The sequence below is a fragment of the Cyanistes caeruleus genome, chromosome 16 (genome assembly GCF_971803275.1).
Source record: "Cyanistes caeruleus chromosome 16, bCyaCae1.hap1.1, whole genome shotgun sequence".
NCBI classification, from domain to species: Eukaryota; Metazoa; Chordata; class Aves; order Passeriformes; family Paridae; genus Cyanistes; species Cyanistes caeruleus.
The window spans coordinates 4,882,265-4,897,986 of record NC_141716.1 but is presented as its reverse complement, the minus strand read 5'-3'; the positions used below and the strand labels follow the sequence as shown (position 1 = coordinate 4,897,986).

Below are 15,722 nucleotides of genomic sequence, written 5' to 3'. Positions count from 1 at the left end.
ATCCTTCCGCAGGGCCCATGGCCAAAGCCCGGCTTGCCTCATTATTTCAGTATTGCTTCCCTGACCCAAATCGCAGGTGTTCGCAAAGAGCCGGCGGTGTGGGGCCTGGCCAACACAGGTGTGTTAGCAACAGCAGCGCTGGGTGAAAAGTCTTGGGTTTGTTCTTTAAAAGCGGGTTTGGGCGAAAAAATTTACTGGGAAAATGTTTTTAATTATTAAACAAGAATAAATAGTTCTCATTAGTTCTCTTCTCTCTGAGTGATGGTTCCTGTCCCCATTAATCCGGATGACAGCAGTTCTATAAATGCTGTGTGAAATGTGTATAAATGTGTGAAAACCTGCCCCCCATTTACAGCAGGACATTACCTCCTAGATACAAATGCTGTACAGCAACTACCAAGTAAACTTTCACATTTATAACATTTTTTTACCAGAAGTCCACTTTCTGCCCAGCTCCAGCTCACAGCCGGCCTCTCCATCACCACAGCAAGGTGAGGTCTCAGTGCTGGGAGCACTCCCATGGCTCTTCCCGCTGCCAATTCCCGGCACCTGCAGGTTTCGGATCCGGCACCACCAGCACCACACAGCCCTCACAGCTGGCCTCTCCATCACCACAGCAAGGTGAGGTCTCAGTGCTGGGAGCACTCCCATGGCTCTTCCCGCTGCCAATTCCCGGCACCTGCAGGTTTCGGATCCGGCACCACCAGCACCACACAGCCCTCACAACCCGCATCACCCCACGGACTGCAGGGCAAAGGTGCTGAGGAACAGAGCCCCGCTGCACACCTCCACCCACAGCTGCAGCTGTCCAATGCTTCAATTTAAGTCATCTTTGGCCAGCGAACATCACAATGGAATCAAAGTACAGCCCCAGAGCTGGCTGAGCAAAGCCAGAGTCCTCCCCCCCACCCTCCACCCCCATTTGTCCACAAAAATCTCTGTCACCATCCAGAGGCCCAAAGGGTATTTATTAAGTATTTATTATAATTTCTTTCTAGCTAGTTTCTCTATGTAGCTGTAATAACATATACTAACACAGTTATCTTATATACAGTGTTTAATCAAGTTATAAAAGTGACATTCTTTCAAAAGGTGCAAAGTTATTAAATGTTTTGACACGTAAACTACTGAGGCGAGATCTGCATCGAAAATAAAAACTTTTGGACTTTGAGAGCATTAGGAATGCTTGGCTGGCCAAGCAGAGCAGTGTTGGCAGCGCAAGGAAAGGGTTCTGAAAGTGTTGCCAATGAAGAGCAATAAATTAGAAAAATGGGTTTGGAACTAATCTGAAATTTTACTGAAAACCTCAGACTAAAGGAAGGGGAGACGGGGGTGAAGATGTAACTAATGAAGTGTTCTTACACTGGAAATGTTCCTGGTTTCTTTTTATATCCCATGAAGATTCTATAGTGAAGTTTGGATTAAACGTGTTGGTACAATTGTTTCATGCTTTCACATAATGACAAGGCTTTAGTTCTTTGAATTTAAATCCTGGCTTAGACAAAAGGGATGCTAACCTGTACACCTCCTCTTAGAAACAGAACATCTGTACAGTTTTTTTCCATTCAGGCAATTTCTATTTATACGCTTTGTTTTAAAAACATCACTCCAGCATTGAACATACTATGTAATTAAAGCAAGTTTTAAACTCCCACTGGTCTAACATGTGATTCCTTTTAATCCTCACCTAACAAAAAATTCCCTATGGCACACGTGTAGTGGGTTTGGAAAGGGGTTAACAGTGCCTGACACTGTCGTTAAAGCTCAGGTTTTTATCAAAACTATTTTTATGCTGTTCCATGTGGATCAGCAGTGTCTTTTCAGAAGTGTCTGTGCCCGCACTAGGAACAAACACAAACCCCACTGTGCCAGTAAGTCCAGCTCAAGTTCTGAGGACTTCCATTAACACAAGGTACAAATTTTGGCAATAGAATCAAGTTGCCATAAAAAAGTTTCAGACTGTTCCCTTCCTTACTGCCTTGAAGTTTTACAGCGTCTCTTATTTTTCCAGAAATGTAAATTTCTGGAAATTTCCAGAATGTAAATTTCCCAGAAATGTAATCTAACTGTTCTACACAGGATTTGATAGAAGAATTTCTCTATGGATATGCTAATTTTCTTCTGCTTTTTCATCCTGTGGCTGAGAAACACTTCCAAAATCTACTTTCTGGATGAAATCACAGATGTTTTGGACACAAATCAGACCAGTTCTTTCTTGAACTCTTCATGTTGCTGGCACTTAACACCAACAATCTCTAAATTACTGTAAACTTCACAGCAGCACAGCCACTCTCCATTTTCAATGGTTACTCAATTAAAAATTTCATAAAAGAAGCAGCAATATTACAATTAGTTTTAATTACTGGACCTAATTTTTTAAGCTTCTCTCCCCACCCTGGCCCCTGAAGTGTACCACTTGAAAGAAAATTAATGCATCAGTTCAGTAATTGATTATTTCCAGTATTATATGGCTTCGATGGCTTGATGTGGAACAAAAAAAAAATCCCACTCTTTGATATCACGTGCTCACAGGAAACTTGTAATAGGTATAACTCTGCCAAAGCTTTAAATTGATTCTGCTTTATCACAACATACAAAACAGACATGACCTAATAATGAGAAACATGCAAACCAAAACTTGCCCAAAACATGAACCTGTGTGGATACACACACGGAAGTGCTTCCAAAGGAAAGTTTAGTCTAGAAGCATACACAGTGCCAAAGCTGCCAAAGGTAGTGCAGAAGAGTTAAGCCTCCGAGTGGTAGCAAGCGATATATTGTACATTGGAACCACCTGGACATTCCTGCTATTGCTTCCAAAGCTTCTCCTATGGTAAGAACAGCATTTGACCTCAGGAAAAGCACATTTTGGGCGCGCCCTTCCCTTCTAACGTATGCTCTATGGGATTTATCACAGGTATACAGTTTAATGCTCACAGTGTCCCAAAGTTGTGAAGACTCTGTAACAGACTACTACAGTGAGAGAGGCTCGGGCTGGGTTCTGTGTCCCGAGTCTCTCAGTTATGGAATTGTTGAGAGCGGGGCTGGGAGCTCCCGTCCCTGGGGAATGCTACATACAGTACAGGGAGTGTGACAGGACTGGGTTTGATCCTCTTGGTACCATATTGGCTTTTCATCCCTGCTGGGAGTGCCAAAAACTTCAGCTTCTTCGCTATTGTACTAAGTAACAAGGATATTATCTCTATTTTATTGAAGTTAAGTAGTTTTCAAGGATGTTATGTGCTCTACAGATACAGCGTATCCTCCTGCCAGAGAAACTAGGGGAGGAAATGGAGAACCAAAGGTCCCTCTGAAAATTAGTGAAAACTTGATTTCAGGTACAGCTTTATGGAATGAGCACAACAGTATTTAAATATTTGGCAATCCAACATTAGTGATAATTAAATCATTGATTGTTGACTGACAGAATTTCTGTTAAAATTTACTTAGAAAAGCTGGTTTTTGCTATCAACAAAACCAGAGTAACTGGCTTGGAATGAAATCTAGTGACTAGATGTCCGGATGAAATGAGCAATTGGTTCTGGAATTTCAGTATATGTCTGGACAGTCTGAGAAATTTCTATCAAAATAACCACCTGAGTACAGCCAATCTGGAGTCCCAGTGTATGGGTTAGTGCCTTGATGAAACCATCTGTAACACAAAAAAGAAAGAGAAACAATAAAAGAAAAAAGCAATCAGAATGAACAGTTATTAACAGGGAAAAAAAAAAAAACAGGGTTTTGCTTCTTTCATAAAACATTCTAAAAATATGCTGGTATTTCTTATAAAAATTCTCAGGAAATAGTCTGAACATGAAAATCATTGAACTTCCTACACAATTATCACCACCTTGTAGAGAACCTTTTATTTTAGCATAAAGTCAGGGAGTATTAAATGGATTTTAAAATTGCTGTCCTATTCCAAGTAAAAATAACCTTGATACTCTAGATTATATATATTAATTTTTACTTCAAAAGAAGGCCAAGTCAGTTACACAATCATTTTTGGAAATTTGTCCCAAAAGGAAACAGTTTCTGTTCTATTGAGCTGTGTCCTGCACAGAACATCAACAGCTGCTCACTTTTTAACCACATTAACCAAAACCAATTTTGTATTCTCTGGAAGAGATTGTTCAAGGCATTAACTGGAACTAATCTGTAGCTACTCCTCCAGGCTTTGGGAAAAGAATGCTTTCTCTTCTGAATTTCATAAAATCATGGAGCATCCCAAAGTTCTTTCCTTTGAAGAAAACAACTGCAGTGACTGGCCATGAACACACACTTGACTGCACAGCACTGGCAGCTGTGAAAAGCACCCTGTGGGAGCAGCAGCCAAATCACACATCATTCCCTGATGCACTCTGTGACTCAGAAATCACTTGAATATGCAATCAAAAAAGCAATTTCTTTAGTATCCGAGCCAAGAAATCCAAAGAGTGTGAAAATAAAAGACCCTAGAGGGCCACAATGTCTTGCTCAACTTCCAAAAAAGCTGGACAGGAACTGGTTGAAGGAGAGATGACATTTAACATTTTAACACTCATTCTAACAAAAACATGACCTCTGTAGGTTAAAAAAAAATAATCCAGCATTACCACAGTAGTTGATTATGACAGGTTTCAGCATTTATTATTAGATAATTTATCCAGGACAGACTTATCAGCAATTTTGGCTTCCAGCTACATACTTAATTGTTGATCTATCAATGCTCTACATGACACTACAAATTGTGCTGTCGTGGAAGCAATCAGACATGTGCTGTCCTGAATAAAAACAATTCAAGCAGTGTCCCCAACTGTTCCAAGCTAAAACAAACTCCTCTTTCCTTGCTCCTTACCGTGTGTGCCACTCCACATCATCCTTTGCACGTTCCTTGCGAGCAGCTCTTTGTTTCTCTTCTAGTCTCTCTTTCTCTTTGCTTGCCACATCTAGACAATGTTACAAGAGAAATTGGTAATTTAGCAAAAAAGAAACAAAAATGCAGAAAAGGAAAGACCATAGAAATGAAACAGAATTCATTCAAGCACAAGAAAGCATTTGTACACCATCTTTAGCAACAAAAACCTAAAACTCACTTCAGAAAAATTGCTGCCACAAACAGAGCTGAAACTGAAATGTTGGTGTTTTCTCTCTCAGAAACACTGCACTGAGACATCAGGGAAGAACTCAGATTAGGCATAACAGAGAGAGTGGGTTTTTTCACTATTTGGCCATGTGTTTCCTCTGACAAACACCAGAGCAGCAGAGCATGTCTGCTCAACACATGTCTCTCCAGACAAACTCCAGAGCAAGTGGAGCACATCTGCAGCTCCTCCCAAGTTAACAAACATGCAAACACATCCTAACACAGGATAGCAGCCCTGGGATCTACCTGGGATGCATCTGCTCTCCCAGGCTTTTCTGGGAGAAAACAGACATCAAACACTGTTCAAAAGCATGTTCAGTGCACAGGATGAAAAGAGCTAAGGCTGCTCTAGGAATGAGAAACTGAAGACTGTTTCCTGCATCAAGCACATACCCATGTTCCCATTCTCCATGTTCCTGATGTCCGGACGGAGCCGGCAGTCCGTGGGAGCCAATATCGCTTCCATGCCCTTTTCCAGCTCGTTGAGGCTCACAGCAAAACTGGTGAAATTGTACATCTGAAAAGCAAATTAAAGAGAACACAAAAGTTATTCCAGCAAAGCAGTGCTGGCTTTCCTACAATGAATGGGTACAACAAACCTTCCAAGAGAAATTGCTGAGTCAAACCCCTGCTGGCTGCCCTGAAGGCAAGGTTAGCTTCCTACAACACCAGCTGGACTTTTTTGGAGGGAAGGAACAAGAAAGGGCAGATGGGGATAGAAATCATAGCTTTCATTTTCTAAGCAGTCTTTGCTTGTGAGGAATAAGACAGATTTTCTACAATATTGATATTTAACATCATGATTTTTAGGAAAAAGAAGAACAAAACAAAACCACCCACACCTAAAAGACCGAAAAGTCTTGTTGAAACTATGGAAATGAATATCCAGCTGCTCATTTACTGCACCCTGTAGCAGCTTGTCTTGGAACAGCAGGGTCAGCAGAAGAGAATGTATATCCATATTTTAGCCACTCTCAGTGCAAAGATCTCCCAGACAGGTTCACCTCAGTCTCCAGATTCCCAGCTGCACTTGGAGCCTGCATTCCCTGTGCCAGCTCAGGCACTGCAGGGCTGCTTTCAGCACAGGACTGAAGCAGAGCTTGCTGGAGTGTAATTTCAGTGCAGCAAGAAGCACCAGAGCCTGGTCCTATGCCAAGGAGAGACACTGCAACAAGGCTCCCTGGACCATTACTGGTGCTCCCCTAAACAAGTCACCAGCATAGAGCAAGGCACAGGCTGACTGGAAGAGTTACCTGTGATGAGTTTGGTGGCCTACAGTTTATTCTCCAAAGCAATTTACTGCCTGGTATGAACTGCACCGTGTCTTGAACCTCTGGCATATCATCAGCCTCATCATTTTCAGATTTAATATCTTCTTCACTCTGAAACAGAGATAACATTTGGCAGAGGAACAAAGGAACATTGGATTTCATCTAGGATCCTGAAGAATCTGTTCACATTTGAGACATTCCTGTACTCCTGCCTCATCCCTCCTGTTTGCTTTTCCTCATACAGTCCCTCTCATTTTTATCATATCTTGCTCCTGATATCCCTGAATAGTCTCCCAAGACTTAAATAAAACTTAGATATCTGTTTAAAAAAAATCAGTAATAGTAATAAGAGTAAATTAATGTCTTTCAGAAGTGTTTTCTCCAGCTTCCCTTCTATCCTATGCCATAGGTTATTTTCACCTCATATGACCATTATTTCTTCAAGTGCAAATGAGAAGAGACTGAAATTTAAACCAGTTCCCAAGTTAGTTCTTAAGTCATAAATAGGGCACACCTGTTTTTGGATATCTGCAAAACATTCGGATGTGTGGTTAAAAAAAGACAGGCCCTTGTTTCAGTCTGATCCAGACTCCAATCACAATTATCACTGCCAGTTTTCTCACTGTGAGGACTGTGTCCTTAAGTTTATGAATACACTGAGTTTCCTTCAAAGTTCCTTTGTTACCAGCTGCACTGCTGTGCTGCACATAGAAAACTCCAATGGTTCAGGAGGCTGCTCTGAGAATCTGAGAGAATCTGACTGCTGCAGGACACAGACAGCAGCACTGTGGAATTTTAGAGGATTTCACCATGAGAACCCATTTAAAACCACACCAACCAGAAGGGAAGTTTGAGGCAATAACATCCTGGAGTGACAGTAACAGTTTTCCTCACTCCCACCCCCTTTCTATTTTCTTTCTGCCTTCTCTGACATGGCTCATTTGTTTCAATCAAAAATACCCTACTAGGTTAAACAGGGCCTGTTTCATACACTAGAAAACAGCTCCATATGGTTAAGAGTCTAATTTCAATAATTTGGTTTGAGTATTCATTATTTAAAAAGTCACTTCTAGGCTACTTTCCATGTCAACATCTGGTTTACTGTTAGACAGTTCTCCATCTAAATATAGTCTCAACAGGAAGGAAGGAAAGAAAGAGTTGATTTTCTTAAGATGAACAGAACCTTATTATTTTTTTAAAAAGAGTCAAAGTACAAGCCTGTACCATGATGGAATCCAGAGCCAAAAGCAAGGCCTGTTGTTGCTCTAGATTCTTCTGATGTGAATACTTTTAAAGTTTGAGCCTCTTAACAACAAGAGTGATTAGCTTCTGTTTAACTTTTCATTTTCAATGAGTAACTGTTGATATAAGAAAACCCAGAGTTCTCTGCTGCACCATACAATATTTCCCATTTTCCATGTGACACTGAGGTTTTGGCAGCAACTTACCTGACACTGCTTACACATGAAGTAAAACCCCTGCATGTTTCCAGACCTCTTTGTTGTAAAGATTTCCTACATCATAAGTTCTGAAAATCTGCATCACCAAAAAGCATATCTGACTTAAACAAAATTGTGATTGTTTTTAATGCTCAGATCCTAGTATTTTTACTGCTGGAGTTGGAAGTAGAGCCATCTTCCTTACTCAAGGACTGGAAAACATCAGCTTGGGGGTTGATATTTGATGATTTCTCTCTGACCAATCTCTAGCAGACACCATTCCTATGAGATCCTTCCATGCCAGCAGCTCACACTACATCCTGCAAACTCCAAGTGCCAGGTGCCTTCTCACTGCCCCATCCATCCCCTACCAAATGACAGTTTTTATCCTTCATTCACCCAAATAAAATGTTTTGATTTTATTTCAGACATTTCAGAACCTTTTCCTCCCTAAAGAATCCTTCACCTTACCGACTTCTTCTTCTGCTCACCACCTCTCTTCTCACTCTTTTTGTAGGTCTCATATGTGGTGGGATCAGTGCTCCACAAACATTCTGTCCACTTGCCATAGATCACACACAGCTTCTTCCTGCTGCAGAGACAGCAAAGGACACTGAGCTCTTCCTTCTGATTGAGCCTGCTAAGCCAAGCCTTGCAGATTCTGATCTATATTAAATACTCAGCTCCTTACTTCACTGTATTTTATGTTTCTATTTGCAGATTTCACAGAATCACAGAATGGGGGATTCTTAGAAAACACAGATGTTTGATAGGCAAAGTAAAGGTTTCACAGCTCATTCCAGCCCTCCAGAACAGATGCTCATGACAGTCACATGCTTTTGCCACTGTTAAATGAATGTGGGTACATCAAAGCCAATTATAATACAGAGACTCAGAGTCACAAAACAGGTTTGGGTTAATTAAAAACTTATAGCAACCACATTTTCATTCTTTTAAACTGAAGACTGGAATTATGACCAATAGCAAATCATTTGCACCTACTCTGCATTTTCCCTTTATTTCCAAAACATGGACTAGAGAGTTTTTCTAATAATGCTTAAAAATTATCATCCTGGAATCATGGGGTTTAATACTGGCACAGAGAACAAAATGAGTTACAAAGTACATTACCAGCACTTTAAAGTCACATCACTGTGGTCTCTACACCAGCAAAAGAAATGCCCCAGTGCTCAAAAACAGAGAGACCAAGAGGGTTTTATCACTTACTGCTTGTCCTGGATGTATCCCTCTACTCTGTGAAGCTCTTTCCCAAACAGTCCACATGGTTTAAAATTAAGGACACATTTATCTCCAGTACTGTGGAGGAAACAAGTACATGCTTAGAGAAGCAAGCCCCTAAATACACCAGAACATTTATTTTACCTTATTTAGCTTTTTAAATATAGTTACAGTTAGCTGCTGGTTAGTTACATATACATATATAATTATTTTTATTTAACTATGGTTTTTTTTTATCTGACCAGGGCATTAAAAATGGCACATGAATTTCAAAATTCTACAGAACTAACAAATTTTGTGCAAGTACAGGAGACAGGATTACAGATTTGATGCTATGAGAAGTATCAAACAGCAGCTTCTTGGATTGATGCTCTCATTTATTGACAGAGCAATGTGTGCAGGAGTAAACCTCACAAACTTCTTTCCCTCATCAATTTGAAAGTAATTTATTTTATATAAGTAGAAAGCTTTCACACAGACAGTTGGCAGAGCAGTTGACACTCTCTAAGTTCCTATTTCCCAACACTGCAGACATTCTTCTGTGCCATGCCCTTAATTTAAGATATTCTCCATTATCTAAACTAAAAAACTGACAAATCACAATCAACACCATGGAGGTCCAATCTGCCTCTGGCACTTACTCCATGTAGTGGTTCTGGAGTTAAATTTAATTTCTGTTCTCTGGCAAAGGGGCTGAATTTGGATGGGTAACTCACAAATGTAAAACCTTTGCTCTCCATAAGCCATCTGGCTTTGTGCCTTTTCATTAATAATATTATGACAGCAAGCCCAGGACTAGGGAGAGTTTGCATTTGTCAGGAGACAAAAACCAAAATCTGCTCTGTAACACAAATGACCACAACAACCTCTACAGCCCCCAGGTTCATGATCAGCATTACCTGTGATTTACAATTTCTACCACTCCGTACTGTTCTAACCACAGTTTACCAATAATTACATTATGTACACAACAGGTTGGATTTGTCCATGTGTAAGCTTCATTGTGCCTGTCAAGGAAATAAGAGAAAGAAATCATTTTCTTGAGTTTGAGATGGAAGCCTGTTTTCAATTCTGGCAGGGTAAAATATTTAGCACTCCTCTGAAAAGCCAGCACCCAGCTTCAAAACAGAAGAGAAACAGACTTTTCTTTACAAGCCAACAATGTCTTGTATCCAAGCATTAGTGCAAGTTAATAAATTGATATTGCCCTTATTCTTCTCCCTTATGTTTTACAGCTGCTGTGCTCTGGATTACAAATTTCAGCCCAACATAAAGAGCAGGCCAGGAATTAATATTTTTCATTTGCATTTTTTAAGTTTTTAGTGATAAAACATCGTATTTGCAGGAGAACCAGACTAATAAACTAATGCCTCACTGTGTCTTCTATTCAATTGCTGAAGCAGCAGTAAATTGCCTAAGTGGCTTCCAGAAACATGCCACAAGTTTTCTTAACAGTATTTGAGGCCTGTTCCAGTGCCACTGAAGGTAATTTTGGGGGTGTGAGTGGTTTTTGCTTTTTTTCAGTTGATTGTTTAACACCAGTGGGACACAACAGCACTACTGCAAGCTCCACAAACATACCTTTTAAAATTCAGTTCACTACTCAGTTCCATCCTTTCCCCAAAGATCTACTGAGAAGAAGGAAAGATCCTAGAATTGATTACCCACTTGGTTTTATTTTTGGTTTATTTTTTTGTGAAATTCTTTTAAGGTGATTTAACAGATTCTAAATCCTTAAAAGTCATTATTCCATAAATGATCAAAAAGTTACACATCAGGATTCCTACTGCCACTAGCAGAGTCAAAATTCACTCATCTTTCCATGCTGGTAAGAGAAACATTGAAGTTACCTGCTAGGCAGTCAGACCATCTTAGAAAAGCTTGTAAACTCTATTTTAACAGAAAATACAGAAAAAGCAGTGTCCTGTGTAAAAAGTGCCTTGTACTTCTACTTCCAGTTGGTATGGAGAGAACACTCCAATGTAATGTTTCCAACCCATCTGTCATCTTCCAGTGCAGAGAAATAACAGATCGTTGAAGTCTCACTATTTCCCACAGCTCCTTTATTCAAGGAGTCTTTAGAACAATGACTGCTCTTCAGCTGGGGGAAAAAAATACCAGAATCCCTCAAATTCATCCCCCAGCCATTAAACATAGTTTGATTCTTGAACTATTCTGACACCAGAAGCTTTACAGCATAAACCAAAACACAACACAAGGCACTTATGGTTAGGGCTGATGAATTGAAGCACATTTTGTGCGGGAGAAGTGAGAGAAAAGTGTCTTCTAATGCTCTGAAAAATAGTCATGGTTAACAAAAAGGCACAATTTAATACTGACTCACAGCTTTGCTTCCCAAACAGCTCCTTGTTCCCTCAAGCCTTGAGCAGTTCTCAGACTCCTCAAAGCAACAGAGTGGTCTGAATCACAACACTGAGAGACTCAACATTTGATTCCAACTTTTGCTGCTAACTTGAAGCAATTATTTAAAATAAATGTTTTAATTGTTTATATTCCAGTTTAAATCTCAGCCTTGATTAGACTCAGCAAGAATTTTAACAGTCTTCTGAAAGAAAGGCTCTCGAGGAACAAACATTATTTTGGTAACACCTGCATTCTGCACTAACATTCACAGTTCCTTCTACATTCAGATGAAATTTCCTTTACTTCCATCACCATTTATCTCCAACACCAGTTCATATTCCATACTTTGGAATATTAAATACTAACAGCTGAAAAATTAAACCACTTCCAAAACAACGTACACAAAAAGTCAACGCTTGCTATGGGAGACAAGTTGGTTTTTTATTGAAACCAAATATCTAGAACTTTCTTAAGTCAACATTTCAAAACCACCTCAGAATTAGGCCTCAGAAGGGTTTTTATAAAAGCACCAAATGCAGAATACTTTATTTGCAACTGTTCTAGTGCATCCTCATGTCCCACTTGGGAAAGCTCCAGAGTCTTTGTGCCACCAGGACACAAACTCGTGGGACATCACGTAATTTATGAGAGACAAGCCTGGGAGCAATCTGGAGAGCCATTCTTGATTTTAGTAGGAAGCTGATCCTTCTCTGGAAGTGGCAATCCTGACAAGTTTCTCCTGTTCCCTTACCACACAGAACAGTTATTGTGAGATGCAGCTCTTTCCACACAAACCACCAAAACCAACAGCAATACTGAAAATTGAGATGAGCATCAACAGCCCAGTAAAGAATTTTATCTCTATATTTAAATTTTACATGACTTCACAGAATAGCTTTCAGTAGCAACCAATTTGTAAGAAATGCTGATTTTCATGGTGAAAAAACTGGGTCAAATTGCTACAGCTATGGAAACATAACACAAATCAAGAAAAAAAAGCAGCTCTGAAATTAAGCAGTGAAAATTAACTTGTAAATCATTTCTTACAACCTCTTCAGCACGGGGTTTTTAGGTAATCATCTCTGAAAAGCCAACAGGATTATTACAATAAGTAAAAAAAGTTATTTACTTCTCATACTCACTTCAGAAGCTCCAAAGTAATTGTTCCCCGAGGCTCTGCTTCTATACTCTTTCCCCAGAATTTTAGTTTGGGATAGATTGATCCATGAAATATGAAGTCCTTATTGAGGCCTTCAGAATAAAATGCACTAATAGGTGGGTGGTGGCTGACTTGTTCAGATATAAACCTAAATCCTAAGTCCTCCCTGGCAACAACAAAAAAAGAGCATTAAACAGTAAGTGTATTTTTAATATTGCAAGGGAAAAGAGTTGATACTTTAAAAAAAAGTGAGGTATTTTTAGATTAAACTGAAGGTGAGATTTTTCCTTTTCTAGTTCCATGACACATTTACAATTAATGAAATGAAAGGGTTTCTACTCTGAACACTTTCTTTTTATACCCCAAACCAGATTTCTACCCAGAAAAGCAACTAAAGAAGTTTTGCTGAAATAACTCATGAAAATAAAGAAACCTTTTGGGAAACATGAAAAGATCTGTCTGAAAATTCTTTACTCTACTGCAGACATACCACCCATTTATTTGAGGAAGCTCAAAATCCTTCAGACTGATTCCTCTATCTGACATGACAAACAAAACACTATTTAAATTAATTAATAGTGTGTGCTCAGGAAGTGTCTTTGGTGGAAGAACATGAACCAATTTTTCTCTAAATAAATCAAAGAATACTCTGCTTAAACTTCAAAATAAAATTATTAGCTTTTATAAAACCTCTCAGAAATTTGGAGATAGTTTGAGGAAAAGAATTTTAGCTGTACTCAGAAATATACTTTAGTGGTGTTTTACTGCAACCAAACTAGTGTGAGAGTCTGCTAACTCAAGAACACAAACAGCCTCAGCTCCCCAACTTAAAGTAATTAGTACCTGGTTAATTCATAGGTTTCTCCTAACAGTGGGTTAAATGGTTTGCCAGTTCTCTCCCACTGAGAAGCTACAGCAGAAACTGCAAAAGCAGCTACAGCCTGTAAGCAAATTAAGAACACATTGTTATGAGAATAGTGCATTAAAACTCTAAGTTTAATGTACTTTATTTGTTGCACATTACAGTATTTATTATTCCAAAAAGGAATTGCTTTATATTGCTTAAGGCAAAAACATTTGTAAGCCATAGAATAAATGACATAGAAGTCGGGAAATATAAGCACTTATTAAGAATCTAATTTCCAATAGGAATTATTGTCTGTGGTAAATTCTGCCAGATTACACTTTGCCTCACCCACTTCTAGAAGATCAGCCTGGTTTTTTAAATCTACTTTCCACCCCCCAACTTTGCTCCCCACCCTCAGCTCATTGGGAACAGAGCTTCACTTCCCTGCTGCCAGGTAAGAACTATTTCTAGCACAGATGAGATTTCTTGAACCAGGCCAGAAGGTTCAGGTGACACTGAGGAGCTCCTGCAGGCTGTGGAATGGAGCTATGGACCACACAAATACAGGAGCCAAGATAAACACACCAGTTTCACTTGGGTAAAACCAGAGCTGTGAGCAGCACCAGCACAACCTGATGCACACAGCTGTCACCATATTCACTTCCCTGCTCTGAGCCCAGCCAGGTACTGTATCCTACTCCAGTAATAACCAGTTGTGGAGAAGGAAAGAGTGGTAAATTTCTCTCTGTCACGACAATTTTTCATCCAGGAACTTCAAAATCATGAGGCCAAGAAACCAATTTAGAGTGACATAAAGCAAGGATTTCATCCTCACAACACATAAAACCACAAAAAGAGTCACAGTTTAAGAAATGAGTGGAGATCCTGGGGCATGGTCAGTTGTGGCACTTTCCTTTCAAACTCTGCACAGCATGGAGGGTCTAAGTGTCACAAATCTGACACAGCCACTATGAAAGAAGAAACTCATCTAGACAGACAAATTGGGCATTCTTACAGTAACCCCTGAGAAAGAAATACACTCAAGTGAGAAACTGTCTTAAAAATCAAAGACTGAGAGGAAAAAAACTTCTTGTGAATTACCCAGAAGGTGGGGGAGGTTCTTACCTGCATTCTTTCCAGCGGATCTGCATGACTACAAGCCTTATTGATGAGGTATATATGCTCCATATATTCTGTTATCCTTTGAAGGAAACTCAAGGGCTCGTTGAAGACAATGGGCATCGTAATCTTGGACAGCTCCTACATAACCAAAGGGCAGGTTGACTTCTTAGACACAATACTAAATTAACAACTGGCAACAACAAGAATTCTGAAAATAAGTTGTGGGTGAGTTTATTTACAGTATTTCTCAAAGGATATCTGGCAAGCCTGAAGCAGACCTCCAAGTGCTACAGCTGAAAGGGGCTGGAAGCACTGCAGAACCCTACTTGCAATCTGAAATAACAACTTAAAATACTGATCCAGCTAACTTAATAAATTCATAGAGGATGTTACCTTCTCTGCTGTGGTCTGTGTAAAGCAGAAGAGGTTAACATTTCCCTAAGTAGCAGCAATAATGTTCAACCAGCTCCGTGCTGATACTGAAGTGCCACACGCTCCTTGGAAACCCTCACATTCTTATTTGCATACAATCTATCTATTGTACTGCAGCAACCACAAATTATTTTTTGAAAGGAACAGTTACATAAAGAATAGTACTTGAATTGCTCCAACAGATTTTAGTGGCTTTATTTAAGCAACCTGTTATTTGTGTCAGACCATTTCTGGTTTCCCATGTGGATACAAGACAGACATGAAGTTCTCACAGAGATTTCCAAATCCCCAGGTCTTTTACTACACCCAGCAAATCTGGCTGTTTAATTACAAAGTTGCACTCATGCCTGAGCATTAAAACACCAATGTTAGTGCTTAAAACTTAACAGAAAGCAGAATGCCGCTAGATGAAGTTAATGCAACATTTTCCTCACACCTTGGCAGAGGCAAGGGAAGAAAAATGTTAACATTAACTAAGTTAAACTGATTTGATCCAAGCAAAAGGTTTGCGTAGGTAGGTCATTCATCCCACCAAAAGGAGCTTTGAGAGAACAACTGTGTCTCCTAGATGACATGAATTAATAAAATAAAATCCTAAATCACATTTTGCTAAGTAAAGAACAATTAAAAAAGCAGGTAAAAGAGCATTGTGTCAATTAAACACATTTGACTACATTTTAATGGCTTTAGTCTAGTTCTTAAAGGACAGATTCAGAAATGCCAA

At 39.5% G+C, this 15,722-nt stretch overlaps 1 protein-coding gene across 7 annotated transcripts in view; it reads right to left on the bottom strand.

Moving 5' to 3' along the window:
* Positions 1–947: 947 nt before the first annotated feature.
* The window catches only part of OSBPL2 (oxysterol binding protein like 2), a 33,625-nt gene continuing 18,850 nt past the window's right edge, over positions 948–15,722 (bottom strand). For all 7 annotated transcript variants that reach the window (XM_086852661.1, XM_086852664.1, XM_086852662.1 and 4 more), the window contains 10 exons: positions 14,570–14,704; positions 13,441–13,538; positions 12,581–12,763; positions 9,974–10,081; positions 9,063–9,152; positions 8,307–8,427; positions 6,379–6,507; positions 5,519–5,642; positions 4,838–4,928; positions 948–3,652 (listed from right to left, as the gene is read on the bottom strand). In XM_086852661.1, coding sequence (XP_086708787.1) covers positions 3,550–3,652; positions 4,838–4,928; positions 5,519–5,642; positions 6,379–6,507; positions 8,307–8,427; positions 9,063–9,152; positions 9,974–10,081; positions 12,581–12,763; positions 13,441–13,538; positions 14,570–14,704 — 1,182 coding nt within the window. In that variant the 3' untranslated portion in view covers positions 948–3,549. The remainder of the gene's footprint in view (positions 3,653–4,837; positions 4,929–5,518; positions 5,643–6,378; positions 6,508–8,306; positions 8,428–9,062; positions 9,153–9,973; positions 10,082–12,580; positions 12,764–13,440; positions 13,539–14,569; positions 14,705–15,722) is intronic.